Below are 17,570 nucleotides of genomic sequence, written 5' to 3'. Positions count from 1 at the left end.
ACTGTATTTCAACTCTACTTATGTTAAAAAAATTTTGAGAATTCAATTTTTTTTTCCCTTTCTTGGACATGTTATGAATTAGATGGTAGCTATCTATGACATTTTTAAATAATATATCTCGAAAAGAAATACTTCGTACTATACAAATCATCATACATGATTATGATTACATACATTATACATTACATCTACATCTATATAAATCGGTAAGGTTTTTAGACACGTGTCCCACCCTTAACCCATTCTTAATCCTCCGCTATTAATCTCACTAATTACGACAAATGACACGCGTCCTTAAAACTACGAATTAAACCCTTCACGAATAACCAACCGTATAATCGTTTTCTACAGATGGGAAATTAGGGTTAACAAAATCAAACTTCATAGAATCATAGCCTACACCTAAACAATCTTCATCACACAATGATCGATCCTATCTAAATTTAGGGTTTCTAAAACCTCCAATTATCATTTGGTTAAATTAGGGATGTATGCACTTGAATCATTAGTCAGACTTCAATCTGGGTGAAGTTATGACAATCTTTAATTTGTTTTTTTTTTTTTTTGTAACTTGATCAATCTTCAATTTTGTATATAGTGGTACTCGATTCTTTTTGAACATATATTAAAAGAAAGTGTTAATTGGAGACATATATAACATACAGATGCTATTATTAGTTTTGTAGTTTTGTACGTAAAATTTATATTGACTACAAAACTTTTGGTATGTATTAGTTTGATTATAGATTTTTATATGCAAAATTCATATATGACTTCACAAATTTTAATGCTATATAAATTGAAGTAGTTTATGATTTCGTTTCCTGGTCTGTCTATTCAGCTCAATGAGTTTTGCTTATCATATCTTTATGATTCTTAGACCTAAAACCCTGTATCTCCACATTGATGTTTAAAAGTAATCGTTGTTATTGTTTCTAATGATGAGCATGATCCTACTGCTGAATATGAAGGCACATATCATATGAGTGTTGATAATCTTTAAAGGGAAGTATCATATGACGGTTACAAACTGTTCTACAACGATTAATCAACCTTCATTATTGATTCCGAAACGATTTCTACCTTCAATTATCAATTTGTGAGCTGTAAGTATGCAGTTTTTTCAATGTCTATATGATATAAAATCTTTGATTCTTATTATTTTGAAATCAATAATTATTTGATATATGGATATGAATACAACAGTAAGTCTTATCGGTTTTAATTAATTTTGATATAATTTGAATTTGATGATATATTATGGTCTGCTCAAAGGTATACTCAGGATCGGGCTTATAATTGGATCGACATGGTTGTATGCATGTACAGTAACTGCTATGATGAGTACTTACCCAAAAGCACCTATTATGATATGGTATTTGCCAATCAAATGATTTATTTATACCGTGTTTATGATGTTCCCGTAATTGCTATTGTGCTTATGCAAGTGTTCGTACTATGCAACCGAGTAAGGTCGTATGATGTTACTGTAATTTAAAGGTCTTTGTTCACAATTAAGGAATTTAAAGGTTGATAATTTTATATTATAACAAAAACAAAAATACATCTCCTTTTAACAAATAGTCATAGCTGTCAAAACACTCTGCAATATGTATACATGTGTATACACTCTGCAATATGTAATACTGAAGTCATTAGGACTAAATTAGTAAGATTATTATTTCCAGTTTGAACCTAGAATAAGCATATTATTTTGTGGTTCTTTACAATGGGCATGAAACCATAACATTTGTTCATTCGATCAGGCCATACGATAAATGTACACATTTTGTTTATGTTTTGATGTTTGATTTAAGCGTATTTCATTAGAAGTGATATTTTGATATAATTATTGCTATGCAGTGGTAGGGTTGCAGTAACGACTTGTGGAGATTCCTACAAAAAAAGATGTACAGACAACAAAGCTTGGCCGAAGAACGAAGATAAGATTGATAAAACGCACAACATGGCACCATACTTCTTTTATTATGAAATATTAGGTCATTCATAAGTGAAAAGGTCAACATTTTGACCTATGACAATAAGGAGAAATTTATGATCTATAGCCGAAATTAGCGGGTGTTACGTTCCTGAAAAGAATTTCTTTCAAAACAGAATTTGATTGAAGTATCAGAATTACAAAAGAAGAGCAGCGAGTCAAAACCAAAGCTAATGAAGTTATGCAAAAATATTCTTTGTTAGGTATGTGATTTTAGTAATTTAAAGCATATTAAGATCGTGATATAATGTATAAAGATTATTATTGTGTGTGGGTATTAGCTATATTGTTTATGTTTATTGTGTGTGGGTCTATTAGCTATATTGTTTATGTTTATTGTGTGTGGGTATTATTTTCATATAATATATGTGTAGTAGGTTAGGTTGGTGTAAATCCATTTATTGAGAGTCATTCACCATTTATAGTCTTACAAATGTGTTTGACTATTCGATAAAAGAAAGTTGTACAGTTGATGCCATTTCTTTTTTATGGTTGAATGTTAATAGGCAGCAAAATATGGTAAGCGATTACAGAGCATGCGAAAGATTGTGTTATAGCAACAATTTGTACATGTGTAACTGTGAGATGGATCAGACCATCCTTTTGTTTAAGTACATTTTCAATCTTTAATGTTATTGATTTGAAATCAATATCAAGTTTTACTTACATTTGTGTGATTTTTCTTTCATGGCCCCACAGTCAAATTCTTTTTAATATGTATGTATTAATATTAATTATTGTGCTCAAAGATTTTGGACAACAATGTGTGCGATCGAAGGTGCTTTGATAACTGACTCTACATATCAAATCATTCTCGGGTTCAATGGTGTTCGACAACATTGCAAGGTTAGCTCTAAGTTATAAACTGAATTAATGGTGTACTGTAATATGTTTGATTTAAAGGTTGTTGAGTTCACTTGCGGCTGTTCCTCTGGTCGTTATAGGTGGCTTCGTTTATTATGAATTTGGATTCCCAGAGGTAAGTCAAGTATGTTGAGACATATTTTTACAGAATACAACCCATGCTTAATCTATATCTTGGCTTCATTTTGTCCAGTTAGGTTGCTAGATGTGTTGAAATTGGGCTGCCTCAGCTCATTTTTATGGTTCTTATATCTCAGGTATGCTTGGCAAACGACTTAAGTTGTGTCGGTTTGGATAATGGGTCCAACTGTTTTTGGGTTGAAACGGGTCATGGGTCAAACGAGTCGGATTTTCAAACGGCTCGAAACGGGTCAAATGAGTCAGATTTTCAAATGGCTCCAAACAGGTCAGGTTGGATAAGAGATCGAAACGGGTCAGGGGTCAAATGCATCAGATTGGGCCCATTTTTGGTATTTTTTACAAATAAAATAAGAAAATAGGATTCTCAGAATGAAAATAAATGAGCTATGAAGTTTGAGGATGAGTGCTCCATATATTCTTTAAAGTAGATAACTATAACTGTGGTATTAAAATCATTCAAAATTCAATTCTTGAGTTGTTATGTTTAGTACGGTATAACAAATGAGCTATGCACTTGGTATGGTTTTTTATATTCCCAGTCTTACTTTTTTATATTTAAAAAGAATACACTTGGTATGGTACCTTAATCTAAAAGCTTTTATCTGAACCGTTCCATTAATTCTTTCAAAGATTATTGGATCTTAACTAATTTTATGTGTGTTTTATCATTTGTCTATAGGAATATGGAAATCTCCTGATGAGCGTCCCTCAGGTTACACATATTGTGACCAACAACATGCACATGAAATATATACATCGAATAATGGAACTTCATTTATCAAGGTTAATTTTGTAAGTTACAATGAGAATGGTTCATTGCCTCTTGCTTCAACCAATTCTGCCTATTGGTCTAACTTAAGTGAAACAGTAATAGAACCACCGCATGAACCTGTTGCTGATAAAGAAAGTAGTGAAAAGAGACAAACTATTGGCTACAGGCTATTTGGAATCGAGTTACTCGAACACTCCACTGTGGATGAAACTTCACCAGTCGTTACATCTAGAGCAGTGGGTATTGAATTAACAATCTGCCCTCATGATGCAGAATCTGATTGGCATTTTGAACCCTCTAAGGTCAAGCGTTTTGATATTCCTTCTTCAAGTTGTGACCTTGAAAAGTCCAGTGTGAGATCTCCTGAGTTGTAGACCAGGCAAATTCAAACCTGCACCAAGGTATGTTTTTTATATATTTGGTTCACATTTTTTTGACCCTTGCGCGAATTTTTGTTATGAAGTAGTACGTCATTTTCTTGGTGGTAACTGATGCAATATCTATCAAATCTTGCAAGTTCATATGCATGGGATGGTTGTTGGTAGGGCTGATGATTTAACTTGTACAGTACAGTTATGAGGATTTAGTGGAGAAACTGAAGAATAAGTTTGGAATTGAAGGCGAACTTGGCGTGATACCAAAGAAATGGCAAGTTGTGTACACTGATGCATAGGATGACATCATGATGGGATGATCCATGGCAGTAAGTACATGTTATAACTGTTTATTATCCCTTTTCCCCAATCAATTGAAAATGAGAGCATAAAGCTTTTTGGCAACACAAAAAAGTGTAGATTGAGGTAGAGACAAAGCATATAACTTTTGATGAATTGATGAGCAAGAAAATGTTCTCTAATAAGAGAGATATTTGATCACTCTTTTCATATTTTTATAAGTGGTAATGTTGACCCATGTGCTATTTTGACCCAACTAATAAATGCAATTTTGACCTTTTACCAAACATGACAGACCTAAACCTCACTTTTAACTGTTTTTATTAGAAAATTTACCTCTTTGAAGAACACATTTAGTGTAATTTATGTTGTACATTCTCACAAAAATTTTAGAAAATATAATGACTTGATCAGAGGTAATTTCAATAATGAATGGTTTCTTTTATTGTAATTGTATAACACGAGTAATCAGTACCAAGAATAACGTATTTGAATAATATTTTGACTGGAATTTTTTTTTTTGTCCAGATACTGTTTCATGTACAAGTTGAAACGAACTTATAGTTGCGTTGCTTGGCAAGTGTATTTGTTCATGTTAATATGGTTCATTCAACCCAATATACTTATACTATATCGTTAAAGAAAAAAAATACTTATACTACATACTTTTTCTATAATATCGTTATTTCATATATAAGTTTGAAAATCAATAATGTTTGCGGATGAGTCCCCGTGCGTTCACGGGCTCATAAATCTAGTGGTAACTAATAGTGGTAAGCACAACTCAACTAATAGTGGTAAGCACTTAGTGGTGGAAATGATGTGACTTATAGTGGTAAGCACTTAGTGGTGGAAATGATGTGACTTATGGTGCGTTTGATAAAACTGAATGATTCGGTGCTAAATGATTCAGAATCTGAATGGTCCAAAGCCTCTGAATGAAAATAAGCTGTTTGATAATCATTTAGAATGAACGATATGAACTGACTAAAACTACCTTATTAACGTGTGACATGAATAATCAGTATACTTGTTAGTTATGTGATCAGGATATGATTTGAGGAGAATATTATAGATAATTTAGGCTCTTAATGGTTAAGAGAGTGTTTCATCTCTGAATGGTTCAGAGCTGAATTCTGAACCATTCAGCAACATATGTCATTCAGAGGTCAGAAACAAACGCACTGAATGCTGAATGGTTCATTATTCAGTGCTGAACCATTTCATTAAGAGTCAAACAAACGCACCCTTGGTAATTGTATTTCAACTCTATTTATGTAAAAAAAAAATTGAGAATTTAATTATTTTTTTCTTTCTTGGACATGCTACGAATTAGATGATAGGTATCTATGACATTTAAATAATATATCTCGAAAAGAAATACTCCGTACTATACAATAGAATTAAGACGACTTAAGACCATTAATTTGAACAAGCAAAAAAAAACCTCGGAGGACGAAATCGAAGCATGAGTTAGAGTTAACATCGGATATGGAGCGAACCAATTTTCGTGGCAACGCGCGAGCTCTCCCGTACTCGTTATTTTATAATTTGTGTTCATGTGCTAGATCATGTTCGTGGGATGGGATGGGTCCGTATGGCCAAGTATAGCAAATGGCGGTGAGAGAAGTTAGAACTCAAGTTTTGATGTTTATTTAATTGGTTGTATACTTGTATTCCATGTTTATCTTTAGTTGTTTATTTTGAAGCCTCTCTGTTTTATTTTTAAGAGTTAGTTTTGGATTATTTTTTATATTGAATAAAATTAAATAGAAAAGGTTTTTTGTTTGTCAACCAAAAAGGTTGTGTTTCGATTAATGGCAGTTGTTTCGACTACCATGTGGGCACGTAATGGCAGTGGCACGATATTTCAACCTACGAGACGAGATTGATTAGTAAAGAGGTATTTCACCATCGAAACTTATCAAGTTGCATACCAAGAGTGTATTGACCCCTAGACTATAATTCTGAATGACCGAATTTAGGGAATTTTCAAACTGTCAAATCTCGAGTGCTTTCTAAATGACAAGCTGATACGTAAAGAGGATCATCCGTATTCCATTAAAAGGTGAAAAAAAATCTACAAGACAATGTAGTTTTTGCGTAGAATATGGCCATAGTAGATCGGTTTGCTCGGAGCTATGATCGATCAACTCAAACAAGTCAAGCAATAAAAGACAAAGTCAAATCAAGCGTGAAAGGTAAACATAAAGCGTCAACTTTGACCCCAACTCAAGTTTACTCTAGTTTCAATTTGAGTGATCCGAGAAAAGAAAGTAGCAAATTCTTTAAAAATATTAAGTTTGGGTGATAATTGTATAATCATAGATCGGTAACGCGAAAAAGAGAAGTTGAAGAGATAGATCGGAGGGTTAAAGAACCCACTTTGAAACCATGTAGAACAATAAAAACGCCGTAGATAAAACATATAATTAGGAAAGTGATTTAATATATCCACTGACATTTACTAAAATACCCTTAAATTATGTATTACATATATTTCTTGTTAAGATTTAGTGGAGGATATATTTGGAAAATTGTACAAAATAATAGCGGATGTATTAAAAATGAAAGTGTAAATATCATCTCTCATATTGGTTAATCAACTATTTATAACGATTACATGAAAATCTTTAACATTTTACAAAACTCTAACAGACCGAAGCCTATACTAGCAAGTTACCTTCTAACACCGATGTACTCTACAACTGAACTTGGGTCAATCCTTATCTTATTATAATATCATTAATTAACTATACACATTAAAAATTAAGTTACCTTCTAATACAAATTTAATACAAATGTACTCTACAATTTTTCTTACGTTGGAAACGAACCATAAATTCTTCACCCATAACACTAGCAAGTGTTCTCTTTTTATCGCACCAAGAAGACAATAATTCATTATTCATTCGAATACGCAAATATGATTTTACAAGATTCAAAGCCGGAAACACTTCTCGACCGTTGCGGTTGCAATGGGTAAAACCAAAGCAACCTTTAATAAATGGTAGACTTAATAATATGAAAAACGTTTTTAAGTTTCAACCATCAATCTAGCGAGGTCGACAATCTCGATGTACAATCTCAAAGTAGATGTCAAGTTCACGCTAAGATGACCATATTAAAAGAATTGTGTGGGCTTAGTGACGACTGACGTCATATTGATAAGCAATTCGGTGCTTACCTCACTAAAGCGATCACCGAACTCTCGAATTGTCATATCTAAAACCGTATTAGTATGTCAACATCAAATGTGATATTGACTCCGTTCAATTTTTTGAAACAAAATATACTTTATTCCACGTTCAAAACCATTCAAAGTATTTTTGACAAAATGAATATACACCTTTCAAATAATTTGATCAAACATGTTCTCTCTAAAGCTTGCAATGACATTTTCGTTTCTTGCATCAATGAAACCGTGAAACCGCCTTTGAAATATTTTGTTCTTTTTTCCTTAAAGATCTCGTGAATATGGAACTTGATTGCAATTTTATACTATTACATTTTGATTTCAATTTCAATTGATTCGATATTCGAAATATTTAAAACTGTAAACTGAACCGAAAACTGAATACTAAATTTGATTTCGGTTTTATTCGATTCAAATATCAAATTCCGTTTGCTTTTAAATAAGTTTTAGTTCAGTTCATCATTCAAACTGAACAGTTTCAAATCAATATCAAACAGCTCTTGCTACAACCTAGCTGTGTATGTTTGCTAAATATCAAGGTTTTATAGATGCTACAATACTACTCATATCCGATGGTCATAAAAAAATCAAAATATAGATCCTAGCTAGTCCGATACAAAGTTCTCTCAAACCAGTTTTGGATTAGAAGTACATCATACAAGGTTCATATAAGTACCAGTTAAAAGTGCACATATAATATCTCTAAAGAGTAACAGAACTTCACTTTATAGGAATACAAATACCTACTACCTTCTTACATGCTATTCTAACTCAATGATATATATATATATATATATATATATATATATATATATATATATATATATATATATATATATATATATATATATATATATATATATATATAGTGAAAGGATCCATAGAACTCATAGATTGAACTTCAATCTATGTGGAGATTGAGCTTCAATCTATGAAAAAAAAATACAATCTGAAAAAAAAAAAAACTGCAAAAAAAAAAAAAACAGCGAATCTGCACAGAAAAAAAGTGAATCTGCAAAAAAAAAAAAAAAAAAAAAATGCAAAAAAAACGTCAATCTGCACGCAGATTGACTCAATCTGTAAAAAAAAAAGTCAAATCTACACAGAAAAAAGTCGATCTGCAAAAAGAAAAAAAAAAAACTGCAAAAAAAAAAAAAATGCAAATTGACTCAATCTGCATAAAAAAACTGAAAAAAAGTTGATCTGTAAAAAAAAAAAAAAAAAAAAAAAAACTGGAAAAAATCGTCAATCTGCACGCAGATTGACTGAATCTGCAAAAAAAAAAAATCTGAACAGAAAAAAAAAAATCTGCAAAAAAAAAAAAATAAAAAAAAATATGTGAATCTGCACGCAGATTTAGTGAATCTGTACGAGTTCCATGAGTTCTCTACTACCATGAGTTCTCCATGGATCCTCACCCTATATATATATATATATATATATATATATATATATATATATATATATATATATATATATATAAAATAGAGAAGCAAACATAAGACTATCACATTTCAAAAGAGAGAGTTAAAACCATACACCATCTTAAGGCATATATTAGTAATTATGTTATTTACAATATGCTAAAGCCATACAAATATCCAATTCTCAAACCAAAAAACCACTGAGAATGGTCCAGTAAAATTCAAAAGTATCATTCCAGTTAGTTCAAGTTCCTATTTTTAATTTTTAATTACACACCGAATTCAACATTATCCCAACTCAGATCAAAATCCTCAAGCGAAAAACTATGATCTTCAGGCCTTCCTGGCTCCAAGAACTCAAGGTTGGAACACGGATCACTAAATGGATCTTGCTGCTGCATATACACTGACCCGTTTTGCTGCATATACACTGACCCGTTTTGCTTTTCTGGTTCGTTCCCATTCCATGCATTATAACACGCCTCATTATTCGACTCACAAACAGGAGCACCCGTCACATTCGTAGTCTCAAGTAGCTCACCAAAATCAAACATTTCATCATCAAGGATTTCACCATTGTAGCACATATCATCAATGCAAAATCCAAAATCTTCAATTCCATCTTTACATTCTTCTTTAACTTCTTCAAAATGTTCTTCTTCTTTAATCACATTATGTTCTTCTTTAGCCTCAATATGTTCTTCTTTAACAACAACTTCAGGTAGAGTTTCATAAGCAGTTTCATTGACATTCTTTAACCCATTTAAGCCCACTTTCGAATCTTGAACCGCACCACCCTCAGAGTGACTATACGTTATAATAGACTCATTACTATTTGCAGGTTTAGCCACCATGACAGAATCATCATTCTTTGGCCTGCAATTGGGTAAATTGAGACGAGCACTAGGGCCATACATGGCTCGAGCAGCTTCATCATACGCCAATGCAGCTTCAACAGCCGACCCAAAAGTCCCAAGCCACAATCTTTTACCCCTATTCGGTTCGCGAATCTCAGCAACCCATTTACCCCATGTTCTTTGTCTAACACCTCTAAAATTGCAAATAGAATTTTCAGGTCCACCTTTACCTTTCATACACCCCTTTTTTGACCCTTTCGCAGGCGCTTTTCGTACTTTCGTCTTCCCATCGAACTCATCATTGTTTAATCTAGCCCATTTCGCAAGAGTTTCAGCCACATTGGTCAGTGTGTTTCGTCTACTTCCTAGTTTACGCTTCTTTGAACAATCTATTGGTGAAGAATCATAACCCATTTCAGTATTTCTGTAATTAAAAGAAGAAAAAAAAGTAAGCCAAAAATGGATTTTATAATTAACAAAAAACTCCTATAAGCTTCACTTTATATAAGGAAAAAATACAGGGGAAAGTCAAACTGGTCAATCTGACATTTCCTTGGGGACCAAGTATTTCTTGCGCCCAAAATTAGGTTAAAATCAAATCAGTAACCCAAATATCACCCAATTGATGTATCCAATTCCAAGAAACAAACCCTAGTTTCAAGTCTCCAATATTTTACATACGTACATACATCTATATACAAATATAGATACTTAATTCCGACCTAAACATAAATTGACACTCAATGATATCGCAAATAATAAAACATTTACTTAATTGAATCAAACTAAGAATGAATGTAAAACGTACCTTCGTGTAAACTTAGATGAATGCGCCGTTAAAAATGTATCTGTAATCTGTAATCTGTAATCAGAGTGATGATAGTGTATCTTTTTTTTGTTTTATTGAGTGGAATTTGGAGAGAGATTGAATTTGTAAGAGGAATCGGAAAACAAATTTGGGAGTGTTTTGGGGATATTTATGGGCTTCTCTAGATATTTCGGGATAGAGATTTGGTATTAAAATATTAATTAGTGTTGATGACGTGTATGCATCCGTGGCCGTTAAGTATACTGGAACTTTCAGCGCGCCTAAGTTTTGGGCTGGGTTTTTGATTCTTATAGTTGGTGCCGAAGGCACCAATTTTATATTGGGCTTTAATAAGGTTGCCCCCCACTAAATAATACAGTACTTAATGTAATTACAATTATGACGCGGGAGCTCATATCATACATTCATACGAAAAAAACAGATTAAGGGTGCGCTTAATAAAACTGAATGATTTAGTGTTGAATGGTTCAGAGCCTCTGAATAAAGTTTGCTCTGGATGAAAATAAGCTGTTTGATAATCATTTAGAATGAACGATATGAACTGAGTAAAACTACCTTATTAACATGTTACATTAATAAAAAATTTAATATACTTGTTAGTTAAGTGATTAAGATATGATTTCAGGATAATATTACAAAAAATTTAGTCTCTTAATGGTTAATAGAGTGTATCTGCTCTGAATGGTTCAGAGCTTAATTCTGAACTATTCAGCACCATATGTCATTCAGAGGTCAGAAACAAACGCACTGAATGCTGAATGGTTCAGCATTCAGTGCTGAACCATTCCATTAAGAGGTAAACAAACACACCCTAATTAATTATAAGATAAATTTGTGTAACTAAAAGAAAAGTTAAGCTCTAAATCAAAAATTCTGAAGAAAAATGTGTGCAAATCTCGTTTATTGATAATGCATTAAGTTTTAACTCATGTATACGTCTTCGATGATCATTTAGTAATTTAACTAAGAGCGTAACGAATTGACGTTTATAACTATTGATATTGATATATTAGAAAGTATTGACTACAAAGAGTTTCAACAATTTTGTTCTCAAAAATGCTATGAGTGACGACTTACAACAACAACAACAAGAAGATAAAATTTCTGCCGTTCCAAAAAAAAAAAAAAAAAAAAAAAAACTCAACCCGCACATGCGAGGTATGAGGGAGGTGAGCTGTAGACAATGATTCCCCAACCCTAAAATAGAAGAGAAATCGTCTCTCTAACCACGAGTTCAGAAAAAAAAAACTCCACCCACCGGAAGACAAAATCAACCCTCTCTCTGCTCCAAGATAGAGATATTGCTTCCGTGAGGACCTCCAGCCATAAATAAACAAAGATATAGAATAAGAAAATAAATAAATAAATCATATAAAAATGAAATAAAAATGAATAAATAAAAAGATAAAAATAAAGATAAGAATAGAAAGAGACGTCATAAAAATGGTGAAATCAAATTTTCATGGGTTATAAAGCCTGTATGGACTTCAATATAGGCTCTAAGTCGCCAATAAATCGAGTTTAATTAATAATAGTTTAGGGATAATGAGATGACACTTATTTGAGAATAAAACAGTTTATTGCGAGTTTTTGTTTGTTGATTACTTTATGTATTATTATATTTTTGCAAATTTTTTTGAGATTTTTTGTTTGTTGATTTCTTTCTGCATTATTATATTTATTTATAATATAATGTATATTAAAATTAAAAAGTTCAATTATTATAAGGGTCAATTTTAATTTTATATTTCGAACAGGGCCTTCGAAATTAATGAAATGACCCTAATTATACATGTTTATTTTCTTAACGATAAACACGCACAACTATTAAATACAGAGTAGTTCACAATAGAATTCGAACTCACCTGAAATGTTAATGAGATTGATTAATCTTATTCACCCATAGTGTTGGCGATTTTAGTGTTATTTAAGTATCTAACAATCATTTTAATTAGTTGTCATTTATTTGAAAGCAAGTGTTATATAGTTAGACTCAATAACATATCTGAAGAGTGCGAAGTACACACCTGTAAGAACTATCTCGATATTTTTGCAAAAATGGCAGGGGTTAACGGGGTTGCGCTCTCTTGCGAGGTCACAATGTCGTAATTGTATTTGCACCGGAAGCACGCAAGTGACTAGCTGGGACAAAATAAATGAAAACGAAGCTAGCTCTTAAAAAACGAAACCAATGATATATATGACTACAAAATGTTTGCAATAATTTCGTGGATTCTCTTCTCATTATTCAAACTCGAAATTAATTTTAGAATCTCGCATTGATAACTATATATGAGAGAATATGCAGACTAGCAAAAACGTCTTCTCCAGTATCAAATTTTTGTTGCTCAAAAGACCAATGAGGCAATGAAGTAGTTTATTCCTCCATTTTAATATCGATTGTAGAAGAGTGTATCTAGTAGCGATATATCACATGTTTTGATTGGTTATTCCAGTAGTGTAGTTCGCCGAACTAAACATATTCAAAGCCTCAATAGGAGGTGGATTCATGTTGCACCGTATTTAAGATTTAACTTGTTGGGAGCGAGAAGATATGACCCGTTGAATATTTGGGTGAAATTTATTTAATATTTTTTATGAAAATGGTTATTTGACACATTACTCCCCTGTTTTGGGGGTCGATTTGAATATTTGAAAAAAGTGTGAGGGTCTTTGTTGGTGTAGTGAAACTTAATTAGAATTAAATAAAAAGGGAAAAGGACAAAAATGCCACTAATTACTATTCACCATTTTTTCTATTAGATAATATATAAAATAGTAATATATATATATATATATATATATATATATATATATATATATATATATATATATATATATATATATATATATATATATATATATATATAGTGGTAGGATCAAGAGGGAAGTAACCAATCGGGGGAAGCGGGAGGAAGCAATTTTTTCTTTTTTTTTTTCGTTTTTAAAAAAAACTTTGTTCACGAACATTATAGATTGGATGAAAATATGAACATTTAATAAAGACACTTTGTGATAAATGTTTTTATTTTAGCGGCAAAACGCTCGAAGAATTAATATATAACAATTATCGTGTTTTTCGAGCGTATGTTGAGGTTTTAGATATTAGGGTTTAGATATTAGGGTTTAGAAATTTAGGGTTTAGGGTTTAGATTTATGATTTAAATCGAGTTTTTAACATGAACGGTTTAGAGTTTAGGGTTTTGGGTTTAGGGACTAAATCCAAAACACTAAACCCTAAACTCTAAATCGGACTAAATTTTACTTCACAAAACATGAAAAATAAACGTTAACATTCTTCACGAACAATATTATCTTGAATGTTATTTTTGTCGTTCGTTTTCCCGCCAAAATAATAACATTCATCACGAAGTGTCTTTTTTAAATGTTCATATTTTCGTGTGATCTCGAAGCCTGGGAAAAAATTCCAAAAAAACAATTTTTTTTTTTGCTTCCCGCCACTTCCTCTCGATTGGTTACTTCCCCATTGATCCTACCCAGTGTTGTAAATCTCCTGAGATCTCCCCGAGATCTCGTTTTTTGAAGACAACCGAGACGAGATGTTCATCTCTCGAGATTTCTCGGTCAACGGGGTCAAACTTAGTCAAAATCATGATTTCTCGAATTTTCTAGCTAATTTGTAAGATTTTCTTGTAAAATTCATAATTTCTAAGATTTTCTCGGATATTTTTGTAAAATCTCGTAAAAACGTATATAAATATACATATATTTATGTTTTTATGTAAAATCTCGTAATTAGCAACATAGGTTTGTCATTATGTGAGTCCAGGTCGTGTGCATTATTGACTGTTCAGAAACCCTAGGTGAAACAGTGCTTACGAAACACGGTTTATGTGCTTTTTCTAACCAGCTTCTGAAACAGGTTATACAAACGCCGGTTTGATCATTTAAACACACGAAACTCTAAAACCATCCAGTTACTCTATATATTTACAAAAAGAAAATTAGTTTATGTAAACCAACTGTTTAACAAGCAATGGAAGATGATTGGGATTTTCTTGCAAATATGTCTGACGTCGATTTCTCTGAATAGTTTCCACTTCTCGACAGTTCATCTCAAACTCAATCACAACCTCGAACAACAACACCACCTCCATCACCCATGCCAGTTCCAGTGCGTAATCATGATAATGTTGAACTTGGGTACAATATTCCTGGTTCTACGGGTGCACTCCAGGCTATTTTCTGGCATAGAAGCCAGATTCAACATAACTAGAGCGAACATACGAGGTCTACACAGGAATTTGTAAGGGAAGTGCTCAAAGAGGCAGCGTATGATGATAGCTTTGAACAAATTCCGTGGCTTTCTGCGATACAGTGAGCATATCCCAACGGTGGTAATTATTAACCTGGTTTTGTTTCCCAACTGTACATTGAATTAATATAATATATATATATATATATATATATATATATATATATATATATATATATATATATATATATATATATATATATATATATATATATATATATATATATATATATATATATATATATAATTTATCACCCTACCATTTCAACCTACCTATCTAGGATCATGACATGTGTATTCCATTAATTCTCTCTCCAACTCATGAATACACATGTCATGATCATAGATAGGTAGGTTGAAAGGTATGTTGAAATGGTAGGATGAAAAATCATTTCTCATTCAATTGTGACATATTGTTTTCGTCTTATAATGAAAAGGGAGTCTAATATAGGAAGAATAACCCTCAAACACGAAAAAATAGACAGTTGTTGGTGTTATCAAGACTTATGCTTCAAAAGTTTTTGGTGATTTGGTGATCTTCAAGTAGTGATCAAAGTAAGATATAAAATATGATTGCATATTATTATGCGTTATTAATAACCGGTTACTTATGATTGCACTTTAATATTTAGAGCTCCGGGTGTCCTTGTATTTTCCCACCGCTTTTGCAGATCGTCACCGAGGACGGCTTGGAGAACGACACCACTCCACCGTTAGTGGTAACCGTCGACATCCCAATCTCTCTTTCTCGACGCTGGTTGGCACATTTTTCAACCCTCTTTTTTATTAATATATCCGTTATTCATTTATTTATTTGCTTTATATCCAATTTTATCTACACATATATAGATCAAAGTGTTTTATTTTTTTTTACTAAACCAATTCAAAACAACACTCTCAATATTTTACATTCTACATTTTATTTACTATATTAAATAAAATATCATCGTCTTCTTCGTCAGAAGATGAATATGAATTAATGGCGTTCGATTTACTAGATAGTATCGACGCTTCTGACGATGACGAGAGGAATTCAACTGCTACATCACATACTCGTCGTTACATACATCTTGAACATTAGGAGGCTCATGGCTGATTGATGCGTGATTATTTTGTAGGGAATTGCAAGTATACTCCTGACAATTTCAAGCGAAGATTTAGGATGAGAAAACGTGTTTTTCTTAAAATTATGAACGACATTCTAAGTTACAATGCAAATCCACTACCATACTATTTTAAATGGTTTCATCGAAGACTCGATGCAAACGGGAAATGGAGTATTAGTACCGAATTAAAAATTACACCGGCTTTGCGTCAACTTGCTTACGGTAATACACTGGATGCGTTCGATAAGTATTTGCAAATTTCTGAGAGAGTGTTACGGGACACTCTACATAATTTATGTAGGTGTATAATTGATTTTTATACAAATGTGTACATGAGAGAGCCTACGTATCATGACATTGTACGTTTGTACGAAGCTCATGAAAGACTCCATGGACTTCAGGGAATGATGGGGAGCATTGATTGTATGCATTGGGCTTGGGCAAAATGTCAACTCGCGTGGAGAGGCCAATATACACGTGGTGATCACGGGTATCCAACTATAATGCTTGAAGTCGTTGCCTCTTATGATAATTAGATTTGGCATGCTTACTTTCGTGTGGCGGGCTCAAACAAAGACATCAATGTTTTAGACAATAGTGATTTATTCAAGTTAATGCTTAATGAGGAGATGCCAGACGTTCCTTATATTGTAAAAACGATGTAGAATACAAAAGAGGGTACTATTTAGTATTCGTTAAGTCGTATTCAAGTGTAGTTGATCCAAAGCGTACTCACTTTTCAAAGAAACAAGATGGTGCTCGAAAGGATGTCAAGAGGACTTTCGGAATTCTACAAGGACGGTGGCCTATTCTTCAACAACCTGCAGGAGCCTACGAAGTAGTTATTATGCGACGATTAATGTACACGTGCATCATATTACACAACATAACTGTCGAAGACAACAGTTATAACATAGCGGAGAATGAGTTAATGTATGAACCAGTTCATAATATGCAACACACTTTGATATGGCCGAAACGAACGGTTTTATTTGTGCGGTGGCGTTATGTCACAACACGTCAAAATCAACCACCAAGAGGGGGGTACTGTTTTAAATTTATATTTAGTGGGGCCTAAATCGTACTACTCCTTAGTATGAGTAAGGGAAGTATGACCTAGAGTCGTATTTTTGAGATATCAGTAGAATCAAACCTATATTTATGCATAAGATAGTTATGAAGGAGTAGTGGTTACTTAATTTTTTGGGATTTTCTAATTTATAAAACAGATAAAGAAAATGCGATAAAATTCGTAATTCAGATAAGGTTAAAGTAAGTGCATACTATGATTTCGCCAGTTATTCTGCCGTGATTATGGAATGCTGGCTCATGAATAGGCAGAGGCCTTGTATTCATTACACTGGTCCTAAACGCCCATGTCATAAGACATGTCACTGGGTACTGCGAGAGGCTTGAAGATTCTGAATAGACA

At 32.5% G+C, this 17,570-nt stretch overlaps 2 protein-coding genes and 1 long non-coding RNA gene across 11 annotated transcripts; 2 read left to right on the top strand and 1 right to left on the bottom strand.

Annotated features, from left to right (window-relative positions):
• Positions 1 to 474: 474 nt before the first annotated feature.
• Positions 475 to 4,643, top strand: LOC139893479 (uncharacterized). 9 transcript variants are annotated; one of them, XR_011774553.1, is made up of 9 exons: positions 475 to 525; positions 972 to 1,106; positions 1,276 to 1,375; positions 1,864 to 2,202; positions 2,749 to 2,845; positions 2,944 to 2,978; positions 3,057 to 3,120; positions 3,684 to 4,177; positions 4,345 to 4,643. It is a non-coding gene; the product is annotated as an uncharacterized lncRNA (long non-coding RNA). The 9 variants fall into 9 exon arrangements; XR_011774556.1 differs by having other exon boundaries at positions 481 to 1,106; positions 3,684 to 3,787; positions 3,873 to 4,177; XR_011774552.1 differs by having other exon boundaries at positions 481 to 1,106; positions 3,684 to 3,796; positions 3,873 to 4,177.
• A 4,565-nt stretch (positions 4,644 to 9,208) lies between these two features.
• On the bottom strand, positions 9,209 to 10,863 carry LOC139893478 (uncharacterized). The gene is made up of 2 exons (XM_071876641.1): positions 10,736 to 10,863; positions 9,209 to 10,351 (listed from the first exon to the last, which is right to left on the bottom strand). Exon 2 carries the CDS (start codon positions 10,339 to 10,341, stop codon positions 9,340 to 9,342), a length of 1,002 nt encoding a protein of 333 aa, XP_071732742.1. The 5' UTR covers positions 10,342 to 10,351; positions 10,736 to 10,863; the 3' UTR covers positions 9,209 to 9,339.
• Positions 10,864 to 16,011: 5,148 nt separating this feature from the next.
• On the top strand, positions 16,012 to 16,674 carry LOC139890005 (uncharacterized). Its single transcript, XM_071872913.1, has 2 exons — positions 16,012 to 16,087; positions 16,151 to 16,674. Exons 1-2 carry the CDS (start codon positions 16,012 to 16,014, stop codon positions 16,672 to 16,674), a joined length of 600 nt encoding a protein of 199 aa, XP_071729014.1.
• Positions 16,675 to 17,570: the final 896 nt, after the last annotated feature.

This window comes from Rutidosis leptorrhynchoides, chromosome 2 (genome assembly GCF_046630445.1).
Source record: "Rutidosis leptorrhynchoides isolate AG116_Rl617_1_P2 chromosome 2, CSIRO_AGI_Rlap_v1, whole genome shotgun sequence".
NCBI classification, from domain to species: domain Eukaryota; kingdom Viridiplantae; phylum Streptophyta; class Magnoliopsida; order Asterales; family Asteraceae; genus Rutidosis; species Rutidosis leptorrhynchoides.
This window is presented reverse-complemented; position numbering and strand designations above follow the sequence as displayed.